This window comes from Mandrillus leucophaeus, unplaced genomic scaffold (genome assembly GCF_000951045.1).
Source record: "Mandrillus leucophaeus isolate KB7577 unplaced genomic scaffold, Mleu.le_1.0 Scaffold805, whole genome shotgun sequence".
Classification (NCBI taxonomy): Eukaryota; Metazoa; Chordata; class Mammalia; order Primates; family Cercopithecidae; genus Mandrillus; species Mandrillus leucophaeus.
In genome coordinates, this window is record NW_012108753.1 from 951232 (window position 1) to 963316 (window position 12085).

At 41.2% G+C, this 12085-nt stretch overlaps 1 protein-coding gene across 4 annotated transcripts in view; it reads right to left on the reverse strand.

The window, feature by feature from the left end:
* VIT (vitrin) overlaps positions 1-12085 on the reverse strand; it is a 129735-nt gene that overhangs the window by 55700 nt on the left and 61950 nt on the right. For all 4 annotated transcript variants that reach the window (XM_011967642.1, XM_011967641.1, XM_011967640.1 and 1 more), the window contains exons 5-6: positions 4947-5080; positions 942-1019 (exon numbers count right to left, since the gene is read on the reverse strand). In XM_011967642.1, coding sequence (XP_011823032.1) covers positions 942-1019; positions 4947-5080 — 212 coding nt within the window. The remainder of the gene's footprint in view (positions 1-941; positions 1020-4946; positions 5081-12085) is intronic.

Genomic DNA, 12085 nt, shown 5'->3' on the forward strand with positions numbered 1-12085 from the left:
ATAAAATCTAGAATGATGGTTTAGAGAGGGGTTTCTGTTTGATGGAGGGTAATTTACTTAACTTCTCTGTGCTGCATTTTCCTCAACCAGAGCAATAGTATAGGCCAAAGGTGGTCTATGGTGATTAAACGCAATGATCAGGTAAAATTCTTGGAATGATGCCTGGCATACAGCAAATGCTCAATAAGTGCTAAGTTCTACTGCTATTCTTAAACCATGTTCACCTTAAGTACATGAATAGAACCCAAACTATCAGGCTCATAATGTATTAGCTAGCCCATCAAGTTTCTGGAAGCAATGCAAAATCCCATTGTAAAGCGACTCACAGTTTCTCTTTGTGTGGGAAATCAGAACACCTCTGGAGACACAATAATGCATAGTACAGTTCTTGATTTAACACAGAAACCTGGAAAATGGTATTTTTTGGCCTGAGGTCTACCAATACCCCCTTTTGTGGTTCACATGGAAGCTGAGTTGGCACAGCCCTGTGGCAGTGTATTTTTGGCCTGGGTTATTTGGATTAGCAGCTTGCTGTTATCACATAAACCACCTCGTTCTCTTTGCTTCTCTTCATTTCATACCTAAGTAGATACAGCCTTTTTCCTTTTAGCTGCCAGGAAACATTTCTGGACAGCATGTCATGTCATTTTCTAAAGTAACAATACAATAAAACTCAAGGCAACAGTCAATCTGAATGAAAATGACACAAATACAGAGACACACTCTCGGAATTGCAAAAACAAAAAATAAAGCTTTCACTCTTCAGTCCCAGCCATCTGATCTCATTGATTTCTGTGCCCATGTTCCCGGCATCTGTTAAAATATTGCCAGAACCAGTGGAGCTTGACCGGTTAAGATGTTAATTTCTCCACTATCTCCCAAAACACGTCGCGCGTTTATGGACTCAGAAAGTTTAGATTCAATCACACGTGAGCACTTGCCTGCTTGGGCAGCTGGACTTTTGGATGATGAGTATGTAAGAGCTGATGGGTAGGTTACACCCTTTTTGGGTTTACTTTCTGCAAAAAAGAAAAAAAAAAACAACGAGATTTATCTCTAGAGGTAGAGGTTTTAGATGGTTCTGTACTAAGTTGATTCCCTCCTCTCAATTTATCTCTCTTCAGTTCATAAAATCAGTCTCCCTCATGCTAAATTGTTGATTACAACGAGAATGTCAAGTGGCATTTTATTCTCCTGTATAGCTTGTGTTTTATTACTATTAGAATGGAAGCAACCAGATCTTCATGACTCAGAGTTGCTTAACATCAGCAATCCTTCTTTCACCTGTGAAGATGTGACTTGGAAGTGAAGGTTTTCATCTGTGTGACTTCGAATGTTTAATTATATCAGGAGGTGAACGGGAAAGCCTTCCACATGCTCTCCTTTGAGATGATGGAGTGCTCCGGTCATAGGCTGGCTACCTCTCACTTTCACAGACCCTGTGGGATTCATTTGAATTTCATAGCAGCAGAAAAACCTAAAAGTAGGTAAATATAGGTCAACCTTGAAAATAACCACGTGTTGCTCACCCAGGGGGAGACACGGTAGCTACCAGGCAAGGAGGAGGAATGGTAATGTCTATTAGGGAAAAAAATAAGCATTAAAAAATTGCCAAAGTCGTCTTCTTTCCATAAAAGGATGCCTGAAATTCCACCATATGGGCTTTGTTCCATAAGTAAGTGAGAGTGCCACTGGAATATAGTAAGCCCCCTGAAGGCAAGTCATTTGTCTGACTTGGTAACTGTTGAATTTTCAGACCTCAGAGCAGTTTTTTCCTGGCATGAAGTAGTTGCTTGAGAAGTATTTATTCAGCGGGGGAATATCTTAAAGCTTACATCTCTGTTAAAATTAAAATACCTTGGTAGTGGTACTGCCTATTAGCCAATATTACATCTGGTAATGAAAGCATTTCTTCTCCCATCTGCAGGGAATACTTTTACAGGATGTGAAGATGGTAAGCAGTGTTGCACGGAGAACCTAGGTGGGTGGAGGAGGATCTAGGGCACTATCTGGCCAACCATCCTACTGGCCCAGGGATTGTAGGGTCATGAAGCAGAAAGAATAACAGGATCTCAGAAAGAACCTGGGATTAGGAGTAAGACTATCTAGGTTTCTGTTTCTATTTTACCTTTAATTAACTGCCCCAACCTTTGAGGCTCTTGTGTTTTCATTCAGAAAACAGGAATAATGACATGGCCCTAATAACTACATGAAGTTGTAGACATCTAATGGAAAAAAAAAAGTTAAAATGTTTTGGAACTATATATCTCCATAGAGATGCAAAATCGTATTCTGGTGTTATCTGTAAGTGCCACGTGTTTGGGCTTACTTGCATTACTTCACCTCATTAAAATCACTTGGGGAACAGGACTTGGCGTTTCCAAGTCCTCCACCAATGTCGAGGCCAGCTCCAGATGACAATGATTGAGGTTATTTTAGGCCCAGGGAGGGCCCCATGGCTGTGGACCACACTATCTGCAGAAAGAAGAGACACCTTCTCTCTCTATTTATTGATGAGACACCTTCTCTCTCTATTTATTGAAGAGACACCTTCTCTCTCTATTTATTGAAGAGACACCTTCTCTCTCTATTTATTGATGAGACATCTTCTCTCTCTATTTATTGAAGAGACACCTTCTCTCTCTATTTATTGAAGAGACATCTTGTCTCTCTATTTATTGAAGAGACATCTTCTCTCTCTATTTATTGAAGAGACACCTTCTCTCTCTATTTATTGAAGAGACATCTTCTCTCTCTATTTATTGAAGAGACATCTTGTCTCTCTATTTATTGAAGAGACATCTTCTCTCTCTATTTATTGATCTAAAACCTGATATTTTTTTTTTGTTTCTATTCAGAAGGAAAAAGAGCATGAGCTCAGTTCCCTGAAATGTGGATCAAAGAATAAAAGGGAAGCATTAGGGGGTCCCTCACTGACATTTCATGTCCCTGGACTGTGTAAAGATCACGCGGGCTGTAAACGCACATCTCCTCTTTCGCTCCCCCTCTTACCCACCAAAGTGAACTAGTTAAGGAGCTCAGGGATATATGAAACTTAGAAATAAAAACCTAGAGAAAGATCATGGCGGCACCTGAGCCTTCAGAAGAGGATTCGCACATGATGCAGTTAAACTTGTGGCCATGAACCTCTGAATAATGGGAAGCATTCCTTGGCTGCCGGTCAGTTATCAATCCTTATGCTGCAGTGAGCTCCTAACTCATCCATTCAAGAGAGGCTTCCGAGCCATTGCAGAAGCACAAATGTTTATTATCATGGGCAAAAAGTATTTTCGGTTAAATGTCACTAGGTCGAATGAGGGGAGTTGGAAGTCGAGATTTACAGGGAATAATATCAGCAGATTGATTTTCACTTAAAAAGCCCAAAACATCTCTACTGCCACAGAGTTAATTTTTCTTTTAAACCTCTGTTGAGATTCTTGGATTGCAGACTGAGCACTTAAGGCTGAAATGCTCTTATTCAGCCAGGATCTACTTGGTGAACACTTATGTGGAGATTATATTTCTCTCTATCTCAACGTATTTGCATTTTAGACATTAGCATTTTTATATGGCTCCTGTTGTAAATTTTTTGTTACAAGGCAAAAACCCCGCAGGACTGCAGTTGATCCCCTTCCACTATCTGACAAAGAAATCAGTCTAATTTGAACTGTGGGTGTGTAGAATTTGGCAGGCAAAAGGAAACAGGGATTGCTCAAGTTGAGAAGAATAGTGAAAGGTCTATTTGTTGTCCTGCTATGACTGTAATCAGTGGAGGACAGCAGGGGCTTGAGACATGGGATGCCTAGCAGTGCTAGAAAACCACCCAGATTGGAAGACCTACTATCTTATGAAACATTTCTCTCTTCCCGGTTCAGTTGGTTTACTATAAGTGGCTCCTTCTCAGGACAGTCCCAAGGTGCCTAATTTTGTTGGGAGGCCAGGAAATTGGCTACAATCTAGTTTAAAATCCCATGGAACCTCCTCAGAGAAAATGGGAGATTCAGGTCTGGAGTAGGGTAAGTATAAGGTGAGCAAAGAACATTGTGTTGTACTCAGGTACTACCGTGAACACGTCAAAAGCTTGAAGGGCTCCCACTGGGCAATCTTGGAAAATAAGAGCACCAAAAAGAAAGATAAAGATAATAGATGATAACATTATATTATATTTTTAGAAACAATCTATGAGTCCGTAGTCCACTTAAAAATAATAGGTGCAGAGGGGGAAGGAAACTCTGCTTTATATAAGAACACTAGCTAATAAATGTGGAAGGAATAACAGAATTAGAAAAAATTATGATTTTGCAATTACTAATGTAATACTTGCTACAGTGAGGATCAGCAATGGATGTTAAAATCATTGGGTGAAATTTGTTGAGGAACAAGCTACTCCAGCATGTTAAAGCATCATCCTACAGATGCTTATTAATTACAAGGTATCTTTGCCATGGAGAGATATGCTAAAGTATCAAATGAATCAAACTTAGCATCATCAACAATGGAACAGACTGCCATTATATGCCTCTTGATATCGCCATTGTGTATGACACAACGGATATGCTGTGACAATATCTATCTATCCACTTGCCAGAAATCTCAAGGAATAAGGTTCTAGACATGAGGCACATTTGGCATAACTAAAGGACTGGTTTAAAAACCCAAGCTATTAAATGTAATTAAGGTAATTAAAAATCTGATTGGACTTACAGATAGCTGCAGTGTAATTAAAACAAGCAATTGGAGCCTTTTAGTATTTTCAGATTTGACTTTGTGGTGATTTATCATGTAATTCTAATTTATTGTATCATGATTCTAATTATCAGAAAAACGAATGCTTCAGATTTTTATGAAATGAGGCGGGCCATAAACAAAAACCAACAGCACAATGAAAAGAAGCACATTTCATCTTGTGGTAGGTTTAGCAGCGTTTCTCCACTGTGCGGTCATACCTAAGACGATAAAGGATTCTCTCCATCGTGGTAGGGATAACGATTGGACACCGTTGGAATAACTCCCTTTGTAACCAGACAGTCCAGCAACCTTCCGGACAAGTATTTTCCCTCCTGAATTATCAAGCACACCACTATGAAGAGAAAAAATAATTTTTGAGGAAAGAAGAGAAATATTTGTTGATGTGATCAACAGACAAGCAAACCAGTTGCCATGTTTATTTAGACATAGGAAAGCAGCGAGATTAAGCAAAGTTTACCTTGACATGAAGCCCAACCCACAAGAATGGTGCCTCTACCACCAGGCCCAGCATCTGAGCTCCAGGTTGAATGTCCTTCTCTTTCTTCTTACAGGAGCTGATTGTTCTGTCAGTCAGGAATTTCTTTTTGCCACCATGCCTCAAATATCTTTTCCTTGGTTTTCTCATTCCCACTAGCTCTAAGTGAAGCCTCTTTCTTGACAGTTTGCAATTTGGTTTTGGGATGGCGCGGAATGAATTTAGTTACTTCAAAGGGTGATATAAAATGATGAAAAGTAAACACTCCTTTTATTTTGGGTCAGGGAGGAAAGGTGTGCAGCTAAGTTAAACTCATTAAAAAAAGCATCCTCCATTGACTGAAAATCGTTTCTTTAATTTCCAGGATTTTGCGACGTTTTAGAGCCTGATGGGGTGGTGACTGACATATGAATGCCTTTCCTTTGATGTTAGGCAGAGTCTCCATCTGGTTGCTAAATTGCACTTTTACGTTGTCATTTCTTGCCCCAGAGCCGAACATGCATGGCTCCTTTGGGTATCCGTAATTTATAGGACCGGGGAGATGTTGATTTCTCCCCATCAACACCCTTCCTTCCCTCCAGGAGTGAGAGTTGCCATTTCCTGCCCTCCCACCTTCCTGATGAGTCAACAACATTCAACCCTCAACCTCCCAATGGCCTGGAAGGAAAGAAAGTGGTAATAATACTCGACATGTAAAGCACTTAATTGCTTTACAACTGTTCTCACGTGTGGGGTCCCACTGGGTTCTCCCAGCAAACTTGAGTTGTGGAGTGGAGGGAATGCTGTTATTCCCATTCATTCCGTAGAAACAGGCTGTGTGAGGTTGCATGACTCACCTGGGATTTTCTAACTAGTAAATTGCAAGAGGGATTTGAACCCAGGTTGAACTGACCTTAAGTCCTCAGTTTGTCCCTCTTGCTCCCATCTACCCCTCAAGGGTTCAAAGCACAGGCACCTCCCGAAACCAACTCCTCCTCACTCGCTCTCTTCTCTCAGGGCTCTCTGTGATTGAGTTCCCTCACATGTCTCCATGGCAGGCAGGCTGGTTTCAGCCATTCCCACGGCTCTGACGATGCTGCTGTTTCACCCCAGAAGACCTGGTTCCCTCTGCCTGACCAGGCCTGTGCTGCTGTCAAAGGGCAGTGAGTTCCCAATTTCTCCTTCCCCACGGGTTCTGACATGACTTTGCTACCTCCTTCCCTCCTTAGAATCTCATTCTCACAACTTAAACTCTGATTTTGTTCCGTCATGCACTATTTCCTAAAAATTTCTGGAGTTTGTCTCCCAACGAAATGCAACTATTTCTTATGGAAAGGGCAGCATTTTATGTTTCCACGTAAGAAGGTGCCACGGACAGCTGCTTTTGAGAGCCAATTTTTTTTTTCTTCAACTTTTAAAGTCAGGGGTACGTGTGCCAGATGTGCAGGTTTGTTACATAAATAAACATGTGCCATGGTGTTTTTGCTGCACAGATTGTCCCATCACCTGGGTATTCGGCCCAGCATCCATTAGCTATTCTTCCTGATGCTCTCCCTCCTCCCACCCCCAACTCTGACAGGCCCCAGTATGTGTTGTTCCCCAACTCATGTGTCCATGTGTTCTCATCAGCAGCTCCCACATATAAGTGAGAACATGTGGTGTTTGGTTTTCTGTTCCTGTGTTAGTTTGCTGAGGATAATGGTTTCCAATTTAATCCATGTCCCTGCAAAGGACACGATCTCATTCCTTGCATGGCTGCATAGTATTCTATGGTATATATGTACCATATTTTCTTTATCCAGTTTCTCATTGATGGGCATTTCGGCTGATTCCATGTTTTTGCTATTGTGAATACTGCTGCAATGAACATACACATGCATATATCTTTATAATAGTATTTATATAATCTATTAATAATATAGTATCGATATAATATATTTGTATTCCTTTGGGTATATACCCAGTAATGGGATTGCTGGGTCAAATGGTATTTCTGCCTCTAGGTCTTGCAGAATTGCCACACTGTTTTCCACAATGGTTGAACTAACATACCCTCTGTGAAAGCCAATTCTTATGCTTTCAGGATTGGGTGAGCTTGTTGGCTTGACATTGGTAGCTTGCAATATAACAAGCCAAGCCCATCTCCTCCCTGCATTAGAGAGTTCGTTATTAAACATTTACCAGCACGCCACTGATTCAGACTGAAAATTCTAATTATTAAATAAATTTTTAAAAATGACCCAGTGCAGGCCAGGTGCAGCAGCTCACACCTGTAATCCCAGCACTTTGGGAGGCCGAGGCAGGTAGATCACAAGGTCAAGAGATCAAGACCATCCTGGCCAACATGGTGAAAGCCTATCTCTACTAAAAATACAAATACATCATTTGTATCACTCAGATGTAGGCACTTCATAGATAATCTCTGGAAAAGCAAATCCAGTTCCATTTCCTTGCATTCCTCAGGTGCCCTGCATGGTGCTGAGCACGGCCTTGATGTTCACCTCCTCCCTGATTCCGGTGCCAGGGGACTGGGATAACTGAGGGTCAGTTCCTTGGCTCAGCGAGAAGGGATAGTTCGCCACTAGACCAGGTGTCGAATGGCTGCTGTTCTGAGGGTGGGCACTGGTCAGAGATCAGTGTGAAGAGTGTCCTGCGTGGAGCTGGTCTTTTCATTGTACCTTCTCAGAGAAATCTCTCCTCTCCCCTGCACTTGGCCCCGCTTTAAACATAAGAGTTAGTTTAGGATAATCCTGCGCCAAAATAGGATGCCTCAAGTATGTTCATTATCCCTCTGGTTTGAAGGAATTAAGGGATTTTCTTGTACTAAGACTTCTGAGCATGATATAGAATATGAACATTAAACCCTTGAATGCAAATTAATCTGAGTTTCTAAACCAAAGTATACCGTCTCCAGTCTCCCACTTCTGACTGTTGGGACTCTGGCAGGACAATAGCTATAGGTCCCCAATGTACTTTCTGCTCATGTTGTCTGTATCTTAAATCCTGCCTTCTGAAAACAGATTTGCACTGTTTGTGAAAAACAAAACGGATAGCTTCCAAAATTCCTATCTGTTTCCCCTTAAGACTTGTATTTATCCTCCCTATGAATAGTGGTAACTCTTTCCAAATAGATTTTCCACTTTATCAGTCACTGGTCCGGGAAGTCACAGTGGCACTCAGTTGCTCAAGCAGCAAATCTTGTTTTTTGCAAAACAAGCAAATCAAGCTCTTCTCTTCTGCCCCTCTCCCCTCATTTATATTTTTCCCACCAAGTTCCTACACTCTAACCCAAATGCTGGAATTATAGAGCCTTGGTCCTGTCAATGCCCTTCTTATTTTCTCCACAGGGCACATCCTTCCACCATAAAGCGTTTCCCAACTTTCACTACTGTAAAGTCTACACCCTGCTTGAGTCCTCACTTTGTACAGTAAGCAGTGCTGGGACTCCCCAGTTCTTACGTAAATATATCACCCGGGCTCCGGGCTGGAAGTAAGGAGGCATGAGTTTTAATCCTCAATGTGGACCTAACTAGGAATTTATTTATTTATTTTGAGACAGGGTCTCACTCTGTCACCCAGGCTGGAGTACAGTGGCACGATCTCAGCTCACTGCAACCTCCGCCTTCTGGGTTTAAGCGATTCTTGTGCCTCAGCCTCCTGACTAGCTGGGATTATAGGTGCCCACCACCACACCCGGCTGATTTTCATATTTTTAGTAGAGACAGGGTTTCACCATGTTGGCCAGGTTGGTCTTGAACTCCTGACCTCAGGTGATCTGCTCCCCTTGGCCTCTCAGAGTGTTGGGATTACAGGCATAAGGCACCTCACCTGGCTAAATTTTTTTGTATATAGTAGAGATGGGGTTTTGCCATGTTGGCCAGGCTGGTCTTGAACTCCTGACCTTAGATGATCAGCCCGCCTCGGCCTCCCAAAGTGCTGGGATTACAGGCATGAGCCACCATGCCTGGCCCTAACTAGGAATTTAATTAGCTTTTGGATGCCTCGGTTTCTTATAAAACAAATGAGGATACTAACAACAGTCTCATAATGGTGAGATGCTGTTAGAAGGAGAGAATCATAGTGCAAAAGATTGCATATTATTTTATTATTATTTTTTTGAGACAGAGTCTCGTTCTGTCACCCAGGCTGGAGTGCAATAGCATGATCTTGGCTCACCACAACCTCTGCCTCCCAGGTTCAAGTGATTCTCCTGCCTCAGCCTCCCAAGTAGCTGGGATTACATGCGTGCACCACCATGCCCAGCTAATTTTTGTATTTTTAGTAGAGATGGGGTTTGACCGTGTTGGCCAGGCTGGTCCTGAATTCTTGACCTCATGATCCGCCCATCTCAGCCTCCCAAAGTGCTGGGATTACAGGTATGAGCCACCGCACCCATTAATTTAAATTAAACCAAATAATTTAAATTAAATCAAATAATTTAAATTAAATCAAATAATTTAAATTAAATTATTTAAATTAAATAACATTAAAATACATGTTATTTTAATGTCATCTTTGGTGAGGTCAAATTTACTCTTGTGGCTCTATACTGCCTCGGAAATATGGAAGTGCAAGAGAGACCCAGCAAGCGCCAGAGGAAGCAAGAACAAATCATCTAGGATCAAAACTGAAAATACACAGGCAACCTTAAGACAGGCTCACCCTTTGCAGCAGATGTCACTTTCTACACAGACACTGGAGTGTGTACAAAGACACAGACTGAAGAGGGCTGATGGTGCTGTGAGCTGGAAGTATGTGTGGGAGGCATGCATGGGTGTGCAAACACTTGTGCATGTAGATTTGTATAACTTTTCCCTTTTAGTATGAAATTGATTTCAGGGTGAAAGCAAAATATTTTTATTTCATAGTCTGAAGTTATGAAATAGCATTCAGTGATTTTTATTCCATAGTCTGGAGTTATGGAACAGCTTTTGGTGTCGTTTTTCTTTAATGTTTTACTACTTATCCTTAATAGAGCTTTTGTAGTCCCATTCCCATTGAAAACCCAGTTTGCTCCTCGCCTCTCTGCAGTAATGGGGAAAAGATTAGTATAGCCAGTGAAATCTACTAGTAACTTCTTAAACTTTATTTTGTGCATAGTTTTTGTCTTACTGCTCCTTCAAATTTCAGAGTCTACTAACTAGAAACCTTGAAATAGAATGAATTTTATATATTTTCACTCCCTTGCAGAGGTACAACTGAACAATCAACCCACTTACGTGCAAATAAGAAAAGGAAAAACATAGCAGAAGTCTGAATAATTCAGAAACTTTATCCAGCATCCAGTAGCCAAGTGCTGACTCCTGAGTCACACTTGGGACATCTCAAAGCTGTCACATCTCAAAGCTGTCCTGGGCAGCAGTTAGGAGTACCGGTGCTGCAGTCAGCTGGACTTGGGTTTGAGTCCCCACTATGATACTTTTTAATAGCATGGCTTTAGAAAAGTGATTCAACCTATCTTCTTCAAGATGTGCGTATGAGTACTAGAAACTGCATAGAGGAATTATTGTCAGGATTAAATAATAAAAAGAAGGTAAAGTGCTTGGCACATACATGCTAGTCTTAATTCCAAAGATATTAAGTAAGCATGCATTTATCTATGTTTTGACTATAAACTTAAGCAAGAGTGGTATGAGGATTCTGTTATGGTATCTTCATTTAGGTAGTGACTTAGTCCAAAGCATGCCATGACTCCTGTCTTCTGTGCTAGATCCCAGACGAACAGCTGACCAAGTGGTAATACCTGTCACCCTTCTCCACTTTCTCCGTCCTCATTTTTCTCCAATCCATCATCACAGCTGTGACATTTCTTCCTCCAAACTTTTGGGCCTTCCTTGGTAACATCTCCATAATTTCCTTGCTCAGCACATACAGGTGGAAAAAATGAGTTTATATCATCAAGAACTTCAGATTCCTTGTCATGAACATGAAAGAGTAAAATTCTCTTCCTATCCCCATCAAAGCATAAAGAGAAGTCAGTTGTCCTTTTTTATGGAGTGCTATGATGAAAGATGCAGGACCATGCATGACTTCCAGGTCATCCCTCCATAGTAAGGTCAACAGAGAAAACACAGGATGCTCAGTTAAGTTTGTACATTTTTCAGGGAGGGGGACAAGATGACTGACTACACAGCTGGGAAGTGCTTCTCTCACAGAAAAACCAAATATCAAGTAAACCATCACACTTTGAACAGATGTTTTGAGAGAAAACACTGAAAGTCAACAGAGAGGCAATGCAGACACAGAGGTGAAAAAAGGAGGAAGCCAGCAATCTTGCACGAAGTTACTGAGTGCCAGGACCAGCTCTTAGTCCTGAACAGGACCTGAGGAAGATGTGAGTGAAGAAGCTGTGGGGCAAGGAAGCTCAGCGAGATTCAGAAGAAAGTTGAAATCCAACCCAAGGAAGCCAATAAAACGATCCAAGACTTGAAAGACTACATAGCCATTTTAAGAAAGAACCAAACTGAACTTCTGGGATTGAAAAATTTACTACAGCAATTTCATGATACATTGGGAAGCATTAACAACAGAATAGACTAAGCTGAGGAAAGAATCTCCAAGCTTGAAGACCAGTTCTTTGAATCAATGCAGTCAGACAAAAATAAAGAAAAAAGAATTGAAGAAATGAAGAAAACCTCTGAGAAATAAGGAATTACGTAAAGTGACCAACCAAATGAGGCTATGACTCCTTGACCTTCCTGAGAGAGAAGGAGAGAGAGTAAGCAACTTAGAAAAGATATTTGAGGATATATAGTTCACGAAAATTCCCCCAATCTCACTGGAGAGGTCAACATGCAAATTCGAGAACTTCAGCAAATCTCTGTGAGTGAGATACTATACAAGATGACCATTCTCAAGATAGATAGTCATCTGATTCTCCAA